Source organism: Heloderma suspectum, chromosome 6 (assembly GCF_057233095.1).
Source record: "Heloderma suspectum isolate Gila_16-S chromosome 6, 16-S_ref, whole genome shotgun sequence".
In the NCBI taxonomy this organism is placed as follows: domain Eukaryota; kingdom Metazoa; phylum Chordata; class Lepidosauria; order Squamata; family Helodermatidae; genus Heloderma; species Heloderma suspectum.
In genome coordinates this window covers 103,924,254-103,949,309 of record NC_139463.1, presented here as the reverse complement: position 1 = coordinate 103,949,309, position 25,056 = coordinate 103,924,254, and the positions used below count along the sequence as shown (strand labels likewise).

At 45.2% G+C, this 25,056-nt stretch overlaps 1 protein-coding gene across 7 annotated transcripts in view; it reads right to left on the bottom strand.

The window, feature by feature from the left end:
- Positions 1-23,074, bottom strand: part of LOC146342229 (integrin alpha-X-like) — a 63,270-nt gene extending 40,196 nt beyond the window's left edge. For 3 of the 7 annotated variants that reach the window (XM_084805963.1, XM_084805961.1, XM_084805959.1), the window contains exons 1-8: positions 22,879-23,074; positions 17,954-18,062; positions 16,930-17,033; positions 11,694-11,758; positions 11,117-11,231; positions 3,571-3,701; positions 898-1,031; positions 570-720 (exon numbers count right to left, since the gene is read on the bottom strand). In XM_084805963.1, the coding sequence (XP_084662089.1) occupies positions 570-720; positions 898-1,031; positions 3,571-3,701; positions 11,117-11,231; positions 11,694-11,758; positions 16,930-17,033; positions 17,954-18,062; positions 22,879-22,915 (846 nt within the window). In that variant the 5' untranslated portion in view covers positions 22,916-23,074. Of the gene's footprint in view, positions 1-569; positions 721-897; positions 1,032-3,570; positions 3,763-6,815; positions 6,835-11,116; positions 11,232-11,693; positions 11,759-16,925; positions 17,034-17,953; positions 18,063-21,075; positions 21,199-22,878 lie in introns of those variants that run through there. The other 4 variants (XM_084805962.1, XM_084805960.1, XM_084805964.1 and 1 more) reach the window with 4 other exon arrangements.
- Between the last annotated feature and the right edge of the window lie 1,982 nt (positions 23,075-25,056).

Genomic DNA, 25,056 nt, shown 5'->3' with positions numbered 1-25,056 from the left:
AACTATGGAGCCCCAGTCTGGATTAGAGTCCTCTGCCAGTTTCCTGCTGAAAATTGTCTACTCTTGATGCTCTTTGACACTGAAGGTGCACTTTGCAGTAAACAGTCCTTCCAATGGGGATAGCAGTGTGTGTGCGCACGTGGGGTGTTTTCATCAGGAAACTGGTGCAGGATTGATCTCCCCCCGCAGCCCCCCCCCCACAGTCTGCTTTTCCTTCAGAATAAAAGTGGCCATTTAATGAATGCTTTCTAAAAGCTTTAATAATGTGATGTGTAGTTTGGCCCTCACACTTATTATCATCTATACAACAGGAAGGAGGGGATTTAGGAGGTCCCAGAGCTGAGTCACAGACTTCAACCCATAAAGGGAATTACATGCGCGTTGTATGCACACACATACACACACACACGTCCGAGCAAACAGGCTGTTCCCGAAGGAGGTTTAAAGGAGGGGAGCTGATCACAGTAGTTGAACAAGTCCAGCCAATTGTTTCCAAATATAGAGCTGATAACAGTAGTTGAACAAGCCCAGCCAATTTTCTTCACAGGGGCTCCTTGCAATATTCTCACCCCAATAGCATAGCGGATGATCCCAGCTCGCTCGGCCTCTGGTATCACTTGGCTGTACAGGGTGTTGTCAGTCTTCTCTCCGTCAGTTATCACAATAAGAATCTTGGTGGCCCCATTCCGGGATCCTTTCCGTGAGGTGAACAGTTCCTTCCTTGAGAAGAAAAGGGAAGGGACAGCAAGATGGTGAGTCGATTGCTTGAACATCCCCCAAGAATCTTAGGGGAGAGAGAGAGGGAGGGGGAGAGAGAGAGACTGAGGGAAGGCAGCAAGAAGAGGAGAGGAGGACAAGCTGTTCAGGGGGGGCAGGGTATGGCTTTGAGGGACATACACAACTTTGTAGATGGCTGTGGCTGTGTGGGTCCATCCATGAATCTGGTGAATATTCATTACACTCTGCGCTGGGTCATTACTGTTGAAATTAAAGTGTTCTTCAAAGTTATCTGAAAATTGCATGAGGGCAAACTGACAAAAGGAAGAAGAAAACAGCATTAGCGGGTATGTGCTGCATATGACCAGTCCAAGAGGAAGATTATGTGGTGGTGTGCACACATACTCTTTTGGAATACCCACCCTCTGAAGTCATCAGCTCCTGTAGAGCTATTAATTCCAGGGCCAAAATGAATACCCAAAGTCCCAACTTCCCAATATTTCCAAAATTAAAATTTCAAATGTCAAATTTAGATTAAAAAGAAAATCTTGGGGAGGGGGGCACTTTTCAAAAATAAATCTTAAGCATTCTTGATGGCTTTAAAAAGCCATATTAACTTGTTGTATTCAATACTGCACAGCCAGGTGGTCTAAAACACCTGTTCTAAGACACTTATTCTAAAACAATTCAAGTTAGGACAATAGTAATTCAAGATTTTTGCAAACAAATTTGACTTACAAGAATTTTCTCAAGAAGTGCTCCTTTCCCAGATTTGCTTCAGTCTTGACCACGGGCCAGGTAAAAAACATTGCTCATTGTGTAAATACACTAGGAAACTCTGGTCAGTTACAGCTTGTTAGTGGATATACATGCAGTGATTTACACACATGCAGGTCTGTCACATGACAGGAACATAGGAAGCTGCCATATCCCAGATCAGGCTTGTTGCATCTGGTCGAGTATTGTCTACTCTAATATTTATTAACAATTAACAATTAATTAATTAATTAATTAATAATGAATAATAATACTCTGAATGGCAGTGACTCTCCAGGGTCTCAAGAGACATCTGTCCCAAACCTGGTACCCAGTGGGGGTTGGTGGCTCTGATGTCAGTGGAGCAGTGAATCCACTCCAGGTTTCACTCAGAACCAGTCAGAACTCTTATCCAAGGTGATTTGGAGAGCTCCTTTAATTCTGACTGATTCTGACCGAAACCTGGAGTGGATTCACCACCCCACTGACATCGGAGCCACCAGCCTCCACTGCTGGTACCTGATTGTTTATAACTGGAGATGGCAGGGACTGAACCTCTGTGCTCCACCACTGAACTATGGCCCTTCACCCATTACTACATCACCCTTCCAGGTGATTTGGACCAATTCCAATCAGTCTCAGCCAGCATGGACAATGGTCAGAAATTCTGGGAGTTGTAGTCCAAAACATCTGGAGAGCACCACACTGAGGAAGGCTGTCCTACATAGCTGTAGCAAACATGCAATTTCCTTCACAGAATGGACACGTATGGGATGACATAAATCCTTGAACCAGTCCCTATTTCTCTTTCAGTCCATATTTTACAATTGATAGGATAGTTTAGATATCACTGCTAAGGATGGGTGAAAGATTCATCCAGTTCATTTTTTTAAATAAGAGTTTACCAAATTGCCTTCATAAATGTGATGGAAAGAACTTGAAATTAAAAATTTTGAATGCGGGAGAAAGTGAACCTGCCAGATTCATCCATCCAGGCAAAGGGCTTTGGATGCTTAGCTCTTAAAATCAGGGTTTGAATCCCCATGTATTCAGCCATGTTTGTGGTGCAGAATTAGGGTTGCCACCTCTTTTTTCTGATAATTCCTCATCTTTAACAGCTACATAGCAGCCAGGTACAACATGGTCCTCTCCATGCTAGGAATAGCTGTACCTACTGAATTTGGCCAAAGCAGAGGAGTGAGAATTTCATTCAGTTTAAGAACTTATCCAAATTTCTTCATAAATGGGATGGAAAGAACTTGAGATTAAAAAAAAACATAGAAGAAAGCAAAACTGACAGATTCCTCTATTCCTAACCTTAAAAGGCTGCCATTCCCCAGAGAGGTGCTGCACACATTGGGCTGGATCCAGATTAAGCTTGTTGCACTTTAATTCCCATTTAAATTAATGGGACAAATTAGTCATGGCTGACATATCACACCAGATGGAACAAGTCTGACCTGGTATAAGGCAGCTTCCTATGTTCCTGCCATGTGATAGTCATGTAAATCACTGCATGTATATCCACTAAGAAGCTCTAATTGACTATAGTTTCCTAGTTTCTAGATCCAACCCAGAAACATTAGAATTTAGTCACACCTTACTGCATGCATTGCCAAAATGCTGGTTTGCATACTCTGCATGCAGTTAGGAGGTGCACAGCATAAAGGACGTTTAAATGTTACCGTTTCCACATTCTTAGGACTTTGCCAGTAAGCAGCACTTTTGAGGGCAAAACTTGCGAAGAAGGTGGAAAGCATAGATACAACTTTCCACTGCAGTGCCTTCTAGCATCACACCGAGAAAACATCTATATATTGTGGCTTCCATAGAACCCAAATGGAAGGGTGGAAGGCATCCCAAGGAAAGGCAGGGGCCAAGGAGCACAGGTTGTATACTATTAACCTAAAGTATTAACAATTGAAAAATGTTGCCAATAGCTGCTATGAGTGGCAGGTGCATCACATGCATGGGACAAGTGATGCTTCCCTTCCGCCCATCCAACCCTCACAGCAGAAAAGGACACAAAGTGTCCCAGGCCATCACAGGATCGGGCAAAGCTGACATGCAGCACAGCACTACCTAAGTATCCATTACCCGTGTATTTCTCCCGGAGAGTCTCTCGATGATCTCAGAAACAAAGAGTTTCATCCTTTCAAAGTCTGTCGTGCTGATGCTACCCGAGCCGTCAATCAAGAACACAATATCTGTCGGATGAGCAGTGCACTCTGGGGGTGGATGTACAGAGATACAAGTGGGTGCCAGTTTGTCTCCTTTTATAATGAGTTGCTAGAGCATTTTGGAAGAGGATTAAGATAACATCATACCAATGTACAGCAGCAAGCCAATTTTATAGCAAGGTTCAAAGTTGTCATTTTATTTATTTATTATATTTATATACTGCCCAACTGACAAATGCCCTCAGGGCAGTGTACAACGGTAAAAAAATTAAAAACAATAAAATAACAACCAAAACAATAAATATCAAAATGAAAATATCAAAACAATAAAATATTTAAAAATTAACGACATTAAAAATATTAAAGAGCCAGAAATAAAGTTAATAATCAGAGCAACAGATTAAAGATGAAATGCCTCCTGGAAGAAGAAGATCTTAACCTGGCATCTAAATGAGTGTAGTGAAGATACCAGGTGGATTTCCCTGGGAAGGGCATTCCACAGACAGAGGCCCATGACCGAGACTCTTCTTTCCCTGGTAGCCCCCCATATTGTTATTGTGGGTGGCGGTACCCAGAGTGGAGCCTCCAAAGATTATCTTAACAATCGGGCAGGAATGTATGGGAGAAGGTGCTCCTTCAGGAAGTCTGGTCCTAAATAATTTAGAGCTTTAAAGGTCAGCACCAACACTTTGAATCAAGCCCAGAAATTGACTGGCAATCGGTGCAGTTGACAGCACTGAAGCAATATGTTCGAAACAGCCAGTCCTAGTTACTAGGCTTATACTTTGCCAGCATATTACATTCATGTGAACATCCATTGGGATGTGACACCAAACTCCTTGGGGAATAACAGCAAATAAGGGGCCTGTTTCCACAAGTGATTAGTTCTAACTGGCTGCGTGTGGAGGTCATTAGGGATACATGACGTCGTGCCCATCCAGCAGCCACCACGGAGCTTATCAGGGAAGAACCGGATTTCCTGAGACTGCTTGAAGTCCGATTCTTTTCCTCAAGTCGGGTTCTCCTCGGTATAGTTGCTGTGTGCCCGAACCCCTGCATTTACCTCGAGTATGCTAGCCCTGCCCAGGGGTGTGCCTTTCACCATGACCCCGGTCAAGTGTGTTTCCTGTCCCTGCACAAACCAATTAGTTTCTCCTCAGAAGTAACTCCTATTGTGGCTGATTCTCCCAGACATTCGGCTGCATATGATCAGTTTTAATCGATCCTGGAATGTCTTATGTTTATGGTTGTTTGCTTTTGAGATTGTTTGTTTGAAGTTGTTTTAGCTATAAGTTTCTTTTTTGTATATTGTCTGTTCATGTGTTTTTTATGTAAATGGTTTTTAATCTCTGTATATTGTGTTTTTAATGTTTTTAATCTTTGTAAACTGCCCAGAGAGCTCTGGCTATTGGGCAGTATAGAAATGCAATAAATAAATAAATAAGGCTTGCCCTCTGAATGCCCACATCAGAACTTACAGAGATCCCCCTCAACTGACATGGCACAGTTTAAAGCCCAATTCACAAAGTGCAGAAACGTGCAATCGCGAGGCTCCAATTTTCCTTTGTTTGGTTTATTGCCTTAAAAAGAAAGTACTTCCACCGTTAGTTATAGAGATCCTATAGGTTAAATTGGGGGCTGGTTTCCCATCTTTGTGTTCTCCCCCACTCCTTTCCTAGCACAAGCATATGTGTGTCTACTCGGAAGTAGCTCCCATTGTGCTCAATAAGGCTTGCTCCTGAAATGCAGGTGCATCTGGACTTTCAGGGGAAAGGGGGGAAGCCTCTCTTATTGGTTGAGAAGCCCCTGCCAGTCAGATTATGTTCACTCCACCCCCCACCCCCACCAGGAAGTATGTTCTGTGAAGTGATTTTTACTGCTGTGGAGAACCTGCTCATGGAGCCCTGCATGGACCAAAGCACAGCAAAGCTGATTCCTTTTTAAAAAAATCCAGTACTCCTCGATTCGCTTATCCTTCTGTTGTCGTGGAAACATGGCCTTGGACTCAAACATTCTTTGGCTCAACATGCTTTTCAAAAAGAAAGCAGGGGGTGGGGGGAAGAGGTAGAAGTGCCAAAAGATGCTTTGCACTGGAAAAGGCAGGTGGACAGTTCTTTAAAGTGCATATGACAGTTAGCAGCTAAATTATTCATTATGAAATTAAAAAATAGGAAGAATTGGCTTTGCTTGGGCTGATAACTTTTAGTGCGAATCAGTTGAATCTCTTAATTCCTCCTGGCAAGCAAAACCATAAAATAAATGAGAGTTTACATTGTCCTGTTAATCTAGATTGCTTCTTAACAGAGAACAAAGGTGGGGTTGAGGGGCAAATCAGTGTGTTAATCAAAGTGCCCTAATATTTGGGCCTCTGTTCTTTATGCCTCATTTCCATATAAAACTGTATGATGGTTAGGCCTCATCTGGAGTACTGTGTCCAGTTCTGGGCACCACACTTTAAGAAGGATGCAGACAAACTGGAGAGGATTCAGAGGAGGGCAACAAAGATGATCAGGGGACTGGAAACAAAGCCCTATGAAAAGAGACTGAAAGAACTGGGCATGTTTAGCCTTGAGAAGAGAAGACTGAGAGGAGACAGCGCTCTTCAAGTACTTGAAAGGTTGTCACAGACAGGAAGGCCAGGATCTCTTCTCGATCATCCCAGAGTGCAGGACATGGAATAATGGGCTCAAGTTACAGGAAGCCAGATTCCAGCTGAACATCAGGAAAAACTTCCTGACTGTTAGAGCCATACGACAATGGAACCAATTCCCTAGGGAGGTGGTGGGCTCTCCCACACTGGAGGCGTTCAAGACGAGGCTGGACAGCCATCTGTCAGGGATGCTCTGACTTGGATTCCTGCATTGAGCAGGGAGTTGGACTTGATGGTCTTGTAGACCCCTTCCAACCTACTATTCTATGATTCTATGATCTTTTAGTTCATAGTAGAATGGTCATTTAAAAACCTGGATTCATCTTCATACATCTTCTCTGACCTAATCTAACCTGCACATGCATGAACCAAAGGAAGCATATAGGCCATCAGATAGACTAACGGAATGGGGTTATAGATCATGAAGTGGGGAGGTATCAGGGTTAGCCACGGCTGAAGACAGAAACAGCTTTTTTTCTGCAGAGTTGAAGGTGATTTAAAGGAAGACTCACCATTCATGATGTTTACATCCATTTCCCTTTTCACAATGCAGGATTTTGTGTTTTTCATTGTTCCAAAACCCTACAAAACCTGTTGGTCTAGAAAAGGGGTGGGCAACTTTGAGTGGTCTGGAGGCCAATTTCTCCCCCTAGGCCCACTGCCCCACAACTATAAAAAAGGGTAAAAATGGGGGGAAGTTTATCTGTTCTAAGCCTCCATAATAATTCCCCCGCAAACACACTTTTTTTATAGTTGTTCAGTCGTTCAGTCGTGTCCGACTCTTCGTGACCCCATGGACCATAGCACGCCAGGCCTTCCTGTCCTGCGCTCTCTCCCGGAGCGTGCTCAAGTTCATATTCATTGCATCCGTGATGCTATCTAGCCATCTCATCCTCTGCCGTCCCCTTCTCCTTTTGCCTTCAGTCTTTCCCAGCATCAGGGTCTTTTCCACAGAGTTTTCTTTTCGCATTAGGTGGCCAAAATATTTGAGCTTCAGCTTCAGGATCTGTCCTTCCAATGAGCACTCAGGGTTGATTTCCTTTAGAATGGACTGATTTGACCTCCTTGCAGTCCAGGGGACTCGTAAGAGTCTTCTCCAGCACCACAGTTCGAAAGCATCAATTCTTTGGCGCTCAGCCTTCCTTATAGTCCAGCTCTCACAGCCATACATTACTACTGGGAAAACCATAGCTTTGATTAGACGGACCTTTGTCGGCAAGGTGATGTCTCTGCTTCTTACTATGCTGTCTAGGTTGGCCATAGCTTTCCTCCCAAGGAGCAAGCGTCTTTTAATTTCATGGCTACAGTCACCATCTGCGGTGATCTTGGAGCCCAAGAAAGTAAAATCTGTCACTGCTTCCATTTCTTCCCCTTCTATATGCCAGGAAGTGATGGGGCCAGATGCCATGATCTTAGTTTTTTTAATGTTGAGTTTCAAACCAGCTTTTGCACTCTCCTCTTTCACCCTCAACAAGAGGCTCTTTAGATCCTCTTCGCTTTCTGCCATTAGGGTGGTATCGTCTGCATATCGGAGGTTGTTGATAATTCTCCCAGCAATCTTAATTCCGACCTCTGATTCATCCAACCCGGCATTTCTCATGATGTACTCTGCATATAAGTTAAATAAGCAGGGTGACAATATGCAGTCTTGTCGTACTCCTTTCCCAATTTTGAACCAATCGGTTGTTCCATGTCTGGTTCTTACTGTTGCTTCTTGACCCTCGTACAGGTTTCTCAGGAGACAGGTAAGGTGGTCTGGTACTCCCATCTCTTTAAGAATTTGCCACAGTTTGTTGTGATCCACACAATCAAAGGCTTTAGCGTAGTCAATGAAGCAGAAATAGACGTTTTTCTGGAATTCTCTTGCTTTCTCCATGATGCAGCGAATGTTGGCGATTTGATCTCTAGTTCCTCTGCCTCTTCGAAACCCAGCTTGTACTTCCGGTAGTTCTTGGTTCGCATACTGCTGAAGCCTAGCTTGTAGGATTTTGAGCATCACCTTGCTGGCATGTGAAATGAGTGCAATTGTGCGGTAGTTTGAACACTCTTTGGCGTTGCCCTTCTTTGGAACTGGAATGTAAACTGACCTTTTCCAGTCTTGTGGCCACTGTTGAGTGTTCCAAATTTCTTGGCATATTGAGTGCAGCACTTTAACAGCATCATCTTTTAGGATTTTAAATAGCTCAGCTGGAATACTGTCATCTCCGCTAGCTTTGGTGTTAATAATGCTTCCTAAGGCCCACTTGACTTCACTCTCGAGGATGTCCGGCTCAAGTTCAGTGACCGCACTATCATGGCTATCAGGGACATTAAAATTTTTCCTGTATAGTTCTTCTGTGTATTCTTTCCACCTCTTCTTAATCTCATCTGCTTCTGTTAGGTCCCTGCCTTCTTTGTCCTTTATCATGCCCGTCTTTGCACAAAATGTTCCCTTGAGATCTCCAATTTTCTTGAAAAGTTCTCTAGTCTTTCCCATTCTGGTGTTTTCCTCGATTTCTTTGCATTGTTCATTTAAGAAGGCCTTCTTGTCTCTCCTTGCTATTCTCTGGAACTCTGCATTCAGTTGGATATATCTTCCCCTTTCTCCCTTGCTTTTCGCTTCCCTTGTTTCCTCAGCTACTTGTAAAGCCTCATCAGACAGCCACTTGGCTTTCTTGCATTTCTTTTTCTTTGGGATGGATTGAGTTGCTGCCTCCTGAACAATGCTACGGACCTCCGTCCATAGTTCCTCAGGCACTCTGTCTATCAGGTCTAATCCCTGAAATCTATTCCTCACCTCCACTGTATATTCATCAGGGATATGATTTAGGTCATACCTGAATGGTTTAGTGGTTTTCCCTACGTTCTTCAATTTAAGCCAAAATTTTGCAACAAGCAGCTCGTGATCGGAGCCACAGTCAGCTCCAGGTCTTGTTTTTACTGACTGTATAGAGCTTCTCCATCTTTGGCTGCAAAGGACATAATCAATCTGATTTCAATATTGACCATCTGGTGATGTCCATGTGTAGAGTCGCCTACACATGTCGGAAAAGAGTGTTTGCTATGATCAGCGTGTTCTCTTGGCAAAACTCTATTAGCTTTTGTCCTGCTTCATTTTGTACACCAAGGCCATGCCTGCCTGTTATCCTGGTGATTTCTTGACTTCCTACTTTAGCATTCCAATCCCCTATGATGAAGAGGACATCTTTTTTGGGTGTTAGTTCTAGAAGGTGTTGTAGGTCTTCATAGAACCGATCAACCTCAGCTTCTTCGGCCTCAGTGGTTGGGGCATAGACTTGAATTACTGTGATGTTGAATGGTTTGCCTTGGATTCGTACTGAGATCATTCTGTCATTTTTGAGATTGTACCCCAGTACTGCTTTTCCCAAGGGGCCGCGGTGGCTTAGTGGTTAAGACGCTGAACTGCAGACTGGAAAGTCGGCAGGACAGCAGTTCAAGACCCGAGTGCTGCATGACGGAGTGAGCTCCCGTCTTCAGTCCCAGCTTCTGCCAACCTAGCAGTTCGAAAGCAAGAAATTGCAAGTAGATAAATAGGTACTGCCTCGGCAGGAAAGGTAACAGCGTTCCGTGCACCTTGGTGTTCAGTCATGCCGGCCACATGACCACGGAAGCGTCTTCGGACAGCGCTGGCTCTTCGGCTTAGAAACAGGGATGAGCACCGCACCCTAGAGTCGGACACGACTGGTTGGGGACACCTTTACCTTTACCTTTTACTGCTTTTCCCACCCTTTTGTTGACTATGAGTGCTACTCCATTTCTTCTAAGGGATTCTTGCCCACAATAGTAGATATGATGGTCACCTGAATTAAATTCGCCCATGCCTGTCCATTTTAGTTCGCTGATTCCCAAGATGCCGATGTTCAATCTTGCCATCTCATGTTTGACCACCTCCAGCTTACCTTGATTCATTGATCTGACATTCCAGGTTCCTAAACAATATTGTTCTTTACAGCATCGGATTTTCTTTTCACCACCAGACACATCCACAGCTGAGTGTCCTTTTGGGTTTGGCCCAGCCGCTTCACTCTTTCTGGCACTACTTGGAAATACCCTCTGCTCTTCCCCAGTAGCATATTGGACACCTTCCGACCTGAGGGGCTCATCTTCCGGCGTCATATCTTTTAGCCTTGTGATACGTTCCATGGGGTTTTCTTGGCAAGAATACTGGAGTGGGTTGCCATTTCCTTCTCCAGTGGACCACATTTTGTCAGAACTCTCTGCCATGACCTGTCCGTCTTGGGTGGCCCTGCACGGCATAGCTTATGGCTTCACTGAGTTACGCAAGCCCCTTCGCCACAACAAGGCAGTGATCCATGAAGGGGATTTTTTTTTTTTTTTATAGTATAAAATAATAATTGGTGCAGCAGGAGCAATGGGAGCCAGGGGGCTGCATGTGGCCCATGGGCCATGTGTTGCCCACCCCTAGTCCAGAGGCAAACAGTGTGACAAAAGGTATGTGTATGTGCATAGCATGGGGAATGGTGCCTCTCTCTCAAACCTGTTTTCACTCTTAAAAAATTATTGTCCGCCTCTACCTGTAGTAATTCCATCCCCTAAACACTGGAACAGTCTGGAAATTCAGCCTGTATGTTTATACACATCTCTGCAACCCCCCAAAATAAACACTGACAGATTCTTAGAAAGCTCATTTACCTTGTTTCATACCAAGTTCTGCATGTGTGACATTGCAGGAGTCAAAGAACCCTGCCTGAATCCTAGTATTCCCATACTGTTTCTTGCGTCACTAAATTCTATATGGGGGTCTCCTTCCTTCTTTCCTTCTTGACCCTACTCTGTAGTTTCAGGGTCTCACCTGGCAAAGTCCCTGGAAAACGTTGGAGCTGCTGGAGATTCTGGTTCAGAAGGAAGCAGTAGCCATTCACATACATATTGTTCCCACAGGCTCGGTGCACTGTGGGGCCACACACCTTAAGAGAAAATAGAGAAGAGGGATGGGGGCTAGCGAAGGCAACATTGATGGAAATGTACCTCTCAGTACCTGGGCTCTAAAGATGAAGCCAGGGCCAGACCAGAATAGCATCTCCCGCCCCTACCCCAGGCATAGTACCCAAGCTGGCCAGGTTATTTTGGCACCGGAGGCAAAAAAATTCAGCACCTCTCCCTGGCAGCAAAAATACAATAATCACAAACTCAATTACTAACAATTTGCTGCCCTTTCATGACATTTTCCCCCATGCTTCATGTAGCATCAGCTGAAATTTATTTTCTCTCATGCTCTGCTTTTAAATATGGTGTTTTAAGTAACAATTGCTTTACTGTGGGATTTTTTATTGCTAGCTGGCTTGAAATTATTCATACTTAAGGGCATGGTATACACCTTTAAATTAAATAATTACATACGTAATTAACATGATTATGTATATACCTACCAAGACCTGAGAATTCTGGGTAGCCAAGGACAAACCAAGGGACATATTAACAGCATCTACCGGCCCTGAAAGGAGCAGGAAATACACAGTTGTATGAGAATAATCAGGACCAGCACCAAGTCTAGGGCTGGCTGGGCACCTCGTGAGGGCTCATTTCCCAGTAGGGCCCCGTTGACAATAGCCCGTTGGAGTTGCTCCTCCTCTTCAGTGGTGCAACCTGCTTGTTCACTGCCTCTCGCTCTGGACAACAGAGGTGGTGAGGAGGAGGCACAGTAGATGCCACTGCCTACTTCCTCACTGGCTCTCTGCCTGTCAAGCATGCAAGTGGTCACAATGATGAGAAAGAGGAGGGGGAGAAATAGCAGCTGGTGACAATGGCGATGTGCAGGTAGACTCACTCAGGGAAGGGGGCCACTGGGAGCATCTCTATGCCATTTGAAAACCCCACATTTAAAATGGGGCTTTCTGCTTCCGTTTTAAATGCAGGATTATGACAGACTCCCTTGACACATGCTTCCTTCCCTGCCTTTGCCCTGCCTTTTCCTCCTTATCTGAGTCTTCCCTATGTTTCATTATACAGCTGCTAGATGGCGCTGTGGTCTAGCTCCTCTTATTGCGGGTTTTCCTCTTTTCATGAGAGAACTCAAGCAGAACTCAAGCGGTGTAATTTGATAGCTCATTATTGCCAATCTTTTAAAAAATGGAATAAAGGTCATTTAGTGCAGGAGACGCCCTGGAGGTTGACACGTCATCTAAAGGAGCTGCAAACTTCCATGAGTAATCAATCTCAATAGAAGGATAAAAGCTCCGTGTGAAGAAGCCCTGGGGGTGCCTTGCCCAAGGGCCCTCAAAAACCTGGAACTGGCACTGATTGTGATTATTATGGTGATGATTATACAGTGTCCCCAATGTAATTGGTGCATGACAACATAATGTATACTTACAAAAAAAAAATCACTTCCCCCAAGAATTTACAATCTAAATAAAATCCAGGAATTCTGGATTCATCTAATCTATCTCCCCCATCATTATACCACATAACTCCCTCAGTTCTGTGAAAAAACCTCAGAACTTGCTTGTTGTTCAGTCGTTCAGTCATGTCCGACTCTTCGTGACCCCATGGACCATAGCACGCCAGACCTTCCTGTCCTGCGCTCTCTCCCGGAGCGTGCTCAAGTTCATATTCATTGCATCCGTGATGCTATCTAGCCATCTCATCCTCTGCCGTCCCCTTCTCCTTTTGCCTTCAGTCTTTCCCAGCATCAGGGTCTTTTCCAGGGAGTTTTCTCTTCGCAGAACTTGCTACTACCTAGTTTTAGCCCCTGACCTTAGCCCACTGGACTCTTCTTCTAGACTGTGTGAGGAACTGATCTTACCACTTCCCCTTTCTCACAAAATCGCATTTATTTCTGCAGGAAGGAGCGTTGCTAGGCCATGGCCCAGAGTCTATTTCCAGGGCCACCAATTTGGATGGCTTTAAAAGGGGGTTAGACAAATTCCTGGAGGAGAAGTCTATCAATGGCTACTAGTCCTGATGGCTATGTGCTACCTCCAGTATCAGAGGCAGGATGATACACTGTACACCAGTTGCTGGGGAACATGGGCAGGAGGATGTTGTTGCACTCAGGTCCTGCTTGTGGGTTTCCTGTTGACAGCTGGTTGGCCACTGTGTGAACAGAATGCTGGACTGGGTGGACCCTTGGTCTGATCCAGCAGGGCTCTTCTTATGTGTTTATGTTCTTATGGCCTCAGATCTGTTTCCTAGAGCCCTAAGGGTCCACTGGAGCCAGTGGAAGGGGTTTTTTTCCAGCTTAATTGTCATGCGGGATGCAATTTTAAATGGGAATTGCAGCTGTAACCCCCCCCCCCACCAAAATCCCCCCTGCATGGAAATTAAACTTAGAAAAAATATTTCCATTGATGCCAATGGGAGTTTTTTAAAAAGCGTAACTGCCATGCAGCTGGGGGTGAAGGGATTTCCAGGGGGGACCAGTTGTGGGGGAGGGTTAACCTTCCCCTTTCTGAGTGATGTGCGCCCTCCCCCAAAATCCATCTTCACGTGGTAATTAAGCTTAGGGACAAAAGAGAGAAAGAAGGGAGGAAAGAAGTGGTGATGGTGGTGATGGTGGAAACAGATGAGTAGGCACAAAAGGGCTGGAAAGGGTTTTTTTCCCCCCCTCCAAAAGGTTACACAATCTGGGCAGGAGCTGCTTCTCCAGGGATCCTAAGTGCGTATTAGATCTTGTTCGGGGTGAGGGGGCATGGCTCCTGATCTTTGTGGGTCTCCCTGACACAGATTGTGACACACAGAGAAGTGGTACTAACCTGTGGGGCTTCCTAACCTGCTCTACTTGTGTCTTCCACTCTGTGTGTGTGTGTGTGCCGGGGTTTGGAGGAAAATGCCAAGTCCCACCACATTATTTATTATTATTTATTAAATTTATTAATCACCCATCTGGCTGGTCACCCAGCCACTCTGGGCGATGTACAGCATATAACAGAACAGTTTAAAACAATAAAATTCTACAATAAAAACATTTCTAAAATACCCTAACCCACCCCAAATGCCTGCCCGAACAACCACGTTTTTAATACATGGCGGAAGCTCATTAAAGAGGGGGCATGGCGGAGTTCCCTAGGGAGGGAGTTCCACAGAGTGGGGGCCACCACAGAACAGGCCCTCTCCCTTGTCCCCACCAGTGTAGCTGTCCTGGCTGATGGGACAGAGAGAAGGCCATCCGAGGCTGATCTTGTTAAGTGGCCTGTCTGGTGTTGCTGGAGGCGTTCCTTAAGATAGACTGGGCCGGAACCGTATAGGGTTTTAAAGGTCAAAACCAACACCTTGAATTTGGCCCAGAAAACAACTGGTAACCAGTGCAACTCCTTCAGCACCAGAGTGATATGATCACGCCGGCGGCTGCCTTTAATCAGGCGAGCCACCACGTTCTGTACCAGCTGCAGCTTCCAAACCGTCTTCAAGGGTAACCCCACATAAAGCGCATTACAGTAGTCTAGATGAGAGGAGACCAGGGCATGTACTACTGATGGGAGCAGATGGTCGGGAAGGAAGGGGCGCAGCCGCCGTATCAGATGGAGTTGGTACAGCGCTGTCCGGCTCACAGCAGACACCTGAGCCTCCATGGACAGCTGGGAGTCCAAAATGACCCCCAGGTTGCGGACCTGGTCTTTCAAGGGTAGCCGTACCCCATTCAACACCAGGTCAACATCCCCCAGCCTCCTCTTGTCTCCCACCAAAAGTACCTCAGTCTTGTCAGGGTTCAGCTTCAGCTTATTCCTCCCCATCCAGCCACTCACCGTCTCCAGACATTTGGACAGGGATTCTACGGCCAACCTTGGTGAAGATCTGAACGAGAGGTAGAGCTGCGTGTCATCTGCATATTGATGACACCGCACCCCAAACCTCCTGAAGATAGCCCCCAGCAGCTTCACGTAGATGTTAAATGGCATCTGGGAGAGGATGGAACCCTGTGGCACCCCACAAGTGAGTGGCCACGGGTCCAAAACCTCCTCTCCCAGTGCTACCCTCAGATACCTGCCGGAGAGGAAGGACTAGAACCACCGCAGTACAGTGTCTCCAATGCCCAACCCCTCCAGGCAGTCCAGGAGGATACTGTAGTCAACAGTATCAAAAGCCACTGAGAGGTCGAGGAGAACAAGGAAGGAGCATTCACCCCTATCCAGAGCCCTCCTCATAGAGAGAAAAGCCCTGAAACTACAGAGAAGATAATGGGAGAGAGAGAAAGCCATCTTTCCAGCCACTCCTTACCTCTGCTGCCTCTTTTCTTTTCTCTTCCCAGGCTCCCTCTTGTCTCTTCCATGCTGCCCAGTCCTCGCTCCATCCTTCCCCTCCCTCTGATCCCCACCCCAAACCTGCCTGTTCCTTCTTTCCTTCCAGCTTTACTTTCTTTCCTAATCTTCTTCCTTGCCCCCTTTCCTCTATCACCTCTGCCCCACTTTCCAGCCCTCACTCCTCCCACCACCCATGGAATTGCGCACCACTTTATTTTATTTTGAATTTAATTCATAGAGGTAACGAAGATTGATGAATGGGGTAATTAGTGATGAATGGGGTAATTCAATGAATTAATGGGGAATTCATTGAATTTTGGAGCTGGAGCTAGGCAGGGACTGGGAAATTAATTGGGAGTGACCCTCTGATTTGCCCTTGGCTTGCTTTTGGATTAACACCTTTGCTAAATTTTTGAAACTCCATCTTGGTGCAAGGCTTGCCAATTTTGTGTGTGTGTGTGTGTGTGTGTGTGTGTGAGAGAATGAGAAAGGGCTCACGACAAAACCTACCAGCCACTCTCTTTTTTGCATTTTTTCACAGCACTGCAAATTGTTGTTGTTGTTCAGTCGTGTCCGACTCTTCATGACCCCATGGACCATAGCACGCCAGGCCTTCCTGTCCTCCGCTCTCTCCCGGAGTGTGCTCAATTATTATTATTTAATTGGAATGTACACCTTTGTGGCAAGAATTTGTTGTTTTGTTGTTTTATTCTGTACAGTGTCATGTGCATTGATGGCACTATATAAATAAATAACTGAAGAGGAAATACTGATATGGAATGATCTGGGGCAGAGTGCAAATTAATGGAAGACTTAATTTTTTTGAGGTGATTTGGATCAGAAATTAATCAGCTGGCTTTGCCTTCTGTGAAATTTAAATAAATCCTAGTAATCACTTCTAGATTTGCATATGTAGATATAAATTAGCTTACGCAAATTGTATGCAGATTCACATCCTATGGGCCTGGGCCCCAAATCTTTTAAGTGCCTAGCAATATCCCTGCCAAGAACTAAATAGAGGGACATCCTGCCTCTAGGAACAACTGAGGGTGCTTCCAGACAGAGGTGCCCTAGCACTGCCAATGAGACAGCATTGTGTAGCTATTCCCTCTTTTCTTTCTTAATGGAATTTCTACAGAAGTGGTGGGAAAAGGCAGGAGGGTTGCAAGTTGAAGACAATATCATCTGGACCCATATAAAATTCTGTGAATGAGTTGAGCGATGGCACCATGAAAGCCTTGTCCGGAAGCAACCTGGGTCTTACGTTCTGTGAAGTCTCACTCCCACCAGCAGCACCCAGGCACCAAGTCTCTCTGGGCCATTCGTTCTTCCCTCCCAAGCTGGGGGAGAACCTGGACACCCAGCTCTACCCTTTCACTTGGGTGCAACAGTCCAGGTAAGAAACATAGGGGTTATTAATACCTACGTTGGATGTGAATCTCCTGACAGGCACCTGAAGAGTAGGCACACTGGTAGAGTTTACCCGTCTCGTTCACTTGTCCTGTCTGGAGCGGAGCCCCAACCAGCACCCTGGAGGACAGAGAACAGAGAGATCATCAATATTTCTATAGTGCTGCGCCCATCAACATACATGGAGTTTTACAATGACCGGGTTCTCAAAGGGAAAATAAGCCACAGTGGCTTATTTCACCTCCCTGCATGTGCTGGTCATGAGCTGCCTAATTAGCATAATTACCCTCACAGGGCAAGGGTTGTCATGACATCTGAACACAGTGAGGGTGGGTGGCTGGGGTGGTTTACAAACCACGTTGAAACCCATGGCTTGTTTTAGGGTTGCTGGGTGGTTTGTAAACCACCCCAGCCACACACCCTTGCCAGGTTCGGACATCATAATAACCTGTGCACCCGAGGGTAATTATGCTAATTAGAAGGTGCAAGGAGGGAACATAAGCAACCATGGCGTATGTTCCCTCCGGGGTCGTTGGAACCCACCCAATGTAACCTAATCAAACAAAGGGAACAGAGGGAAGGGAGAGGCCAGAGAAACAAAGAATGAATGTGAGCCAATACAGTTATTCCTGTTTCAGCTTCACTTAAGTGGAAGAGGAACACTAAGGGATTAAGACAAAGGCTTCATAGAAAAGGTGAACTTTGCAGCAGAAGATGTCGTGGAAGGAAGGTCCGTATATACAGGACAGCATCAGAGAATTGGGAGAGGGTTGTTCAGTAGAGAGGGAGACCTTTCGGCCTCCAGAGGTGGTAGAATTAGAAGGAAGAATAAAGGTGACAGGAAGGGAAGAAGTAAAACCAGAAAGTTAAGGTTTGGTCAGGCCACCAAGAACTTTGTGATGGATGCAAAAGGAGTTGCCAGAAGGGCAATCCAGGGCCTTGCTATCTGTGTATCCAGTGCCCTTGCTTTGCTCGTGCCTTATTTCCAGCCTCCCTCCCCAACCCCAAACAAACCTGACCCCAAGTCAACGTCCTCTTACACATTCTTGGTCTGTGCCACAGTTCCTCCAAAGCTCTGAGTTCGCACTTGGAAAATGGTTGGCGTATCCACGTCCACACTGAATCCACAGCACCATGGCACCAGAACTGCTGGAGATAAATGAACTCTCCTTGCACATCTTGACTCTCATACGCTTCTTACACAAGACTGCGCATGCACACACACAAAACTCTACATTAATTACCCCAAATCCCACCATTGCTAATCAGACTTTCTTTTAATTTTTAGTGTAACATTTCAACAAAATAAAAAAGAAGGAAAAGAAATATGGCTACATAGATTTGAATATATCAATTTCAGTGCATACAAATGAAATGCATTTCACACACACACACACACACATACATATATATATATATATATACACACACACACATACACACACAGTGCCTTGCCTAAGTATTCATTCCCCTTTAACTTTTCCACATTTTGTTGTGTTACAACCTGGAATTAAAATGGATTTAATAAGGATTTCTTGTCACTGATCTATACAAAATAGTATATAATGTCAAAGTGGGGAAAAATGTACATATTTTACAAAATGATTTACAAATAAAAAACTGAAAAGTCTGGATTGCATACATATTCACCCCCTTTGCTGTGACACCCCTAAATAAGGTCTGGTGTCACCAACTGCCTTCAGAAATCACTTAATTAGCTGAATGGAATCCACCTGTCTGCAGTTCAAGTGTCACATGATTCAGATTAAATACACCTGTTTCCGGAAGGCCCCAGAGTTTGTTGGAGAGCATATCTAAACAAACAGCATCACAAAGACCAAGGAGCTATCAAACAAGTCCGGGATAAAGTTCTAAAGAAGCACCAAACAGGGCTGGGTTATAAAAAAATAAATAAATCCCAAACTATGAACATCCCCCAGAGCACAGTTAAATCCATTATTACAAAACGGAAAGAATATGGCACAATTGCAACTCTGCCTAGAGAAGGCCGTCCACCAAAACTCTGTGACTAGATAAGGAGGGCATTCGCCAGAAAAGCAACCAAGAGGCCAATGGTAACTCTGAAGGATCTGGAGAGATCCACAGCTGAGATGGGAGAAACCATCCATGGGAGAACTATCACCTGGACACTCCACAAAGCTGGGCTTTATGGAGGAGTGGTGAAAAGAAAGCTATTGATGAAAGAAACCTGTATCAAATCCCATTTGGATTTTGCCAAAAGGCATGGGGAGAGACGGCAAACTTGGAAAAAGGTTCTCTGGTCTGATGAGACCAAAACTGAACTTTTTGGTCTTTCCTGAAAAACCCTTTGTGTGGTACAAAGCCAACAGTGCTCATCGCCCTGAGAACACCATCCCCACGGTGAAGCATGGTGGTGGCAGCATCATGTTGTGGGGATGCTTTGCATCCATGGGGACTGGGAAACTGGCCAGGATTGAAGGCAAGATGGACGGCACCAGATACAGGGCAATTCTAGAGGAAAACCTATTTCAGTCTGCAAGGGATCAGGGACTGGGCGGAGGTTCACCTTCAAGCAGGACAATAACCCTAAACGCACAGCCAAAGTTACACTGGAGTGGTTTAAAAACAAGAACCTGAGTGTCTTAGAACGGCCCGGTCAAGGACCAGATGTCAATCCGACTGAGAATCTGTGGCAAGACTTGAAAATTGCTGTTCACCAATGGTCACCATCAAACCTGAAAGGGCTTGAGCAATTTTGCCAAGAAGAATGGGCAAAAATTCAGGATCCAGATGTGCAAAGCTGGTAGAGACTTATGAACGCTTATGAAAGGCGCTGTATATATATGAAAATACAGGTTTCTAAGGGACAGAATCCAATAGGGCGCTTATGCCCCCGCCAGTTCCTTTATGCCTCACCGATTCCCTTCTGCAAGTGGTGAGTCCTGCTGATTCTTTCACACAAGCAGAACTCACCACTTACGCAAGGGAGATTTAGCACTTCCGAGGGGAAGCCCCCAAATGAGCAGAAATGTTCATTTCTGGAAGGAGGCAAGTCAATGGAGCTCCCTTATGCGAGCTCCACTAACCTGCCTCCTTCCAGAAACAAGCGTTTCTGCTTTTTTCAGAAATTTCCTTCCTCAGAGGCCACTTATCTTTCTTCAGATGTATTCAGAAAGAGTCGTACCAATGTTTCTTCTATCTTGAAATGCTCCTTTTCAAGGTAGAAGAAACATTGGTAGGATTCTTTTTGAATATATCTGAAGAAAGATAAGTGGCCCCTGAGGAAGGAAATTTCTGAAATGTGTTGGGCAGAATTAACAAAAAAAATTGAGCTCCTCAGAACTTCTTTCTCTTCTGTTTTGTGACTCCTCCCAAAAGAGGCAACTATCAGGCATTGCCAAAACATATGCTTAAAATAAGCATTAGCTGTGTCGTACCTCCAACAATTAGCCAACTTAGACAAATCCTTATTAAAGAGACTTTGTGGTGTCCAATAGACATGAAACTAAAGTTTTTGCTGAATAAAATGCAACCTGAGATCCACAGGGGCATCAGATACAGATGCCAAGGCAGCACTCCAGTAATTAGGCAAAATGGGACAATCCAGTTCCCTACTGCATTCCTGCTTAACACTCTGTTTATTCACTAATAATACATATTTATAGACTTGGGGAAATCTACATGGTAATGGTTTCTGAAGCATTTTCTGGTTATATCCAGATTTTCATGAAATTGCCTTGGTCCATCAGAGGCACACGAAACAATAAAAGCAGAGTATACACTACCTAAAAACCCACTTTCATGGGTCAAAGGGCACTTCAAAACCACCATACTTCAGGATTGGGTGGCGGAGTCCAGTTAGTAGAACTGAATGTCATCAACCACGTAGGTGCTGCTCAGAGAATGAGAGAGGCTTGTTCCCCACCCCTGTGCACACTCCCCTGCTCAGGAAAGTTTAATGGAAGCGCTGAATTAAGCCCCTGTAGCTTACCCCACACCTCTCTCCTCTCATCCACCATTCAGATATTGTGAAAGGTTAAAACAGTGCTACTGTGATATTGTGAAAGGTTAAAACAGGCTAATGCAATATTGTGAATGCGTAAAACAGTGCTACTTGATATTGTGAATGGGGAATTGAGCTGGTTTGCTCAGCTTGCTGCTGCAGTCCAGCAATGCTCACCTAGTTTGGATTCAGGCTGCCTTCCTCCCATCCTGTCCATTCGTTCTCCCTATGAACTGGTGAAATTGACATGCAGCTGGCTGCCCAATCATGGGAGGGGTGGGACAAGATGGGGGGGTGGGTTTCTGCAGTAACATGCCCCGATGCAATGAGTTCCCTCGCACTCCTCCCTGCGCCTTCCCTCCTTTCTCAACTGTCCCAGCCTCTCCTGGGGGCTTTCTGATTATGCACCATTTCCCTCCCTTGCAGCTCCCTGTTGCTCCCTGCTCAAGGATGATAAGGGATAAAACCCCATGCTGCAGCAGGCAAGAGCTCATTGCCTTTGCTCTCGCAGTCCAGGAAGAGAGAGAGCCCCCCCTCTGCCTCTCCCTGCTGCGATATTGTGAATGGTGAAAACAGCACTACTGCGATATTGTGGAGGCTACTGAGATATTGTGAATGGAATGATTAAAGGAGTGCTACTGTAATATAGTGAATGGTTAAAAGAGTGCTACTGCAATATAGTGAGAGGTTGAAACAGTGCTACTGCCAAGTAGTGCTAAATGGGAAAGGAAGCCTGTATCCAAAAGTGCCTTACTGCTCATGGGGAAAAAGAGGGAATGGGGGGGGGGAAGGGATGGCCCTACGCCTTGACCAGGTCACAGCCAGGTCCCAGAAACACCCCTAGGCATGCCCAGGATTTAATTGCGGTGGGATGGGGCACACTGCAGTGGAACTGTGCAGGAGCCACATTTAAGGAAAACAACGCACTAAAATGACTTTGCGAAAATGCGCCTTTTCCAAAGAGAAGCTGCGAGGTTGCTGAGGATTGTCCACAGCATCATCTGTCACGAATGACCCAGATGTGCTCTCACTCCATACTAAATCAGCCGTGTAGATTGGGCCATGTACCGTAGGTCGATTTGCCTGATTGGCCTCAATAAGTGCTTCCAATAGCGAGAGTTCAGTTTGAGACAAAGCTCAGATCCAGACTCTGTTCTATTTTGAATGCTAGAGCTCAAACTCAATATCTTTTTTGAGGTGCAAGGACTAGAACTGTACACAGTATTCCAAGTGTGGTCACACCATAGATTTGTATAAAGGCATTAGGATATTGGCAGTTTTGTTTTTGAACCTTTTCCTAATGATCCCTAACATGGCATTTGCCTTTTCCACAGGAAGCAGAGTAGAAATAAATGGTCAGTTCTCACATTGGAGGAGTTTAAGATATGGGATCTTCCAAAGATCTGTGCTTTTAAACTTATTCATAAATGACCTCAACAGGCTGCTGTTTAACAGCACAGGAGCAAGGCCAGTAAATGAAAAAGTGGCAACACTGCTTGATTCTAATCCACATTCTGCCCATTTCACCTCATTCTCTATTCCCTTGGCTTGATGTGTTACCCTGGCTTTTCTCTGTGATTGGGGAAAATATTCACCCTGAAAAGACAGGGTTAATGTAAGGTTAGTGTGCAGCATTGTCATCCTGTGAGTGCATGTTTGAAGAATTAGCGTGTGAGAAGTCCAGAACAAAACCAATTTGTCTCAAACAATGAAGCCTATTCAGGCAGGTGAAAATGAGTAACAGGAAAGTTCTTTAATGCTGTTCAAGCAGAATGGGGGAGAGTACTGGGAAACAGCAAAAGTTCTGGTTGCTGTAGAGGGCTGTTGTTTTGCAAATGGACTTTGCAAGTAAATCCTAAACTTTATTTTTAAGATCTCTACCTGAACAGAACAGGCTGCTTATTAAAAGGAGCCAGGCATAGAAGATCTGGATGAGTAGCCCAAGTTCACACCCTCAGTTTCCCTTGCTTTGTCACTCACCTGTGCCCAGGTAAAAAAGCAGTGGTGGAAGATCCATGCCTGCTAGGCTTTCGATGTAGGATGGTTGTCAGGATGGATGCCCCAGGGTAGGAGAAAAGACCAGCAGGCTAAAGAGCTGCCTTGAGGTAAACTGACACTAAGCAGCTGATGGTGTAAAACGGAGAAGTGCAACTTTGCTTTACCTCATACAGAGACTGAAAAGAAAACCCAGCCCTCAAGGAAAGTGAGGGTGGCAGGGGGCGGGGGGGTGGACTAACTAGATCAGAGTGACTCAGCATGGCTGCTATAAATGAGACAGATGGCTCTCAAAAGTTAGGTGGAAGGATAGTGCGACCAAAGGCAAAACATGACAGTCACCCCACCCTAACAGCTATGCAGATAGAAGGAAGTTTTCTTCTTTCTTTCTTTCTTTCTTTCTTTCTTTCTTTCTTGCAGACATGGGGTGAAAAAAACTTTCCCTGCTGAAATTCTCTTTTACACAGCTGTCACTGGCCAAGCAGTTCTCCTTACCGCTTCTTGCATGCAGAATCATCTTATGACCCTAATTCAGCCTCACTTAATAGAAGCCATGGTTTCAACTGAGTGAGGCTGAAGGGCCAGTCAGCATCATTGGGCTTCACCACACAAGGCTAAAATCCTGCATCTTTTTGCTTCTAGATTCTTTGTGGGATTAAGATCAGCTCCTTTACATGGGCAGACCTGTGCTTTGAATCAGGGACTTCCTTTCTCGGCAAGTTCTATATGTTTCATTTTACAGCCCAAGATGGCACTGTGGTTATAGTGCAACTCTGTCATTACACACAGCTGATATATTGGATTAACATTCCTTATCAGGTTATCTCCAATCTTTTAAAAAGTGGGCTGAAAGTCAGAAAGCATGGGAGACACCCTGGAAGTTAAGGACGTCATGTAAAGGACCTGCAATCTTCCATGAGTGACCGGTCACAAACGTGCAATAAAAGCCTTCTGTAGAAATGCTCATTAGCTCTGTCCAAAGGGCTCATTCACCTGCCTCTTCCCAGTGCAGCAAAAGCTCTGGCAGTGGCCTTTGCCTCAGCCTGTACATGGAAGTGAGCAGTGGAGGCATGTAATATGGGAAGGGCTCTGACAAAGCCTCTGTTGCTAAGTGAGAAGAGGTTAATGAGCCCTTTGCTCATATCTGAGATTGTCAAATGGCTCATTATAACTGTGTGGCTCTTGTGATGGGGTTCTATGATGGGGTCCAGATGGGAAACCTTTGGAGGCTGGATCTGGCCCCTGCCTTCATTTTCCCCTTACCTGCAGACAGGGGTGTCGTTATTAAAGGGGCCTACCTGGGCACAGGCCCCGGATCTTTGTGAGCTGTGCCCCGGATCTTTTCAGCTGTCCTAACAGCCATTTTTTCCCAGTGACTTCCATTGGAAAACAGAAACAGCCATAGCTTTTTTAGTTTGTATGATAAATTCATGAAATTTGGAGACCTGGTAGCTCACATGGAGCTGATTAAATCTGCTAAATTTCAGACACTTAGACCTAGTGGCTTTTGTGCTAGCCACAGGTAAAATTTGCTTTTTTCAAGAAAATGTGTATAGCAAAGAGCTTCTTCAACATAAGTACATGGAATTTGGAAACCTGGCAGCGCCCATGGAGCTGATTGAACCTACCATATTTCAGGCAGTTAGGTTCAGTGCCTTTTGTTCTAGCCATGCGTAAAATTTCCTTTTCTCAAAGTCTAAAAAAAAAAGTAAAAACTGTCAAGCCAACCAGGGGATTAGAGATCCTAATCAGAAGGTGTTTAAGGTGACCATTAGGAGGTCACTATCCCTAATCTCTGGTGTAGGGAGTTTTTTAGGCACAAAAAAACCTCTCTCCCCCTACTTTTCTTTTCTGCTCTTACATGCCCACTGTTGGGAGCTTTTGTTGTTGTTTAGTTGTGAAGTCGTGTCCGACTCTTCGTGACCCCATGGACCATAGCACGCCAGGCCTTCCTGTCCTCCACTCTCTCCCGGAAAATGCTGAAGTTCATATTCATTGCATCAGTGATGCTATCTAGCCATCTCATCCTCTGCCGTCCCCTTCTCCTTTTGCCTTCAATCTTTCCCAGCATCAGGGTCTTTTCCAGTGACTTTTCTCTTCGCATTAGGTGGCCAAAATATTGGAGCTTCAGCTTCAGCATCTGTCCTTCCAAAGAGCACTCAG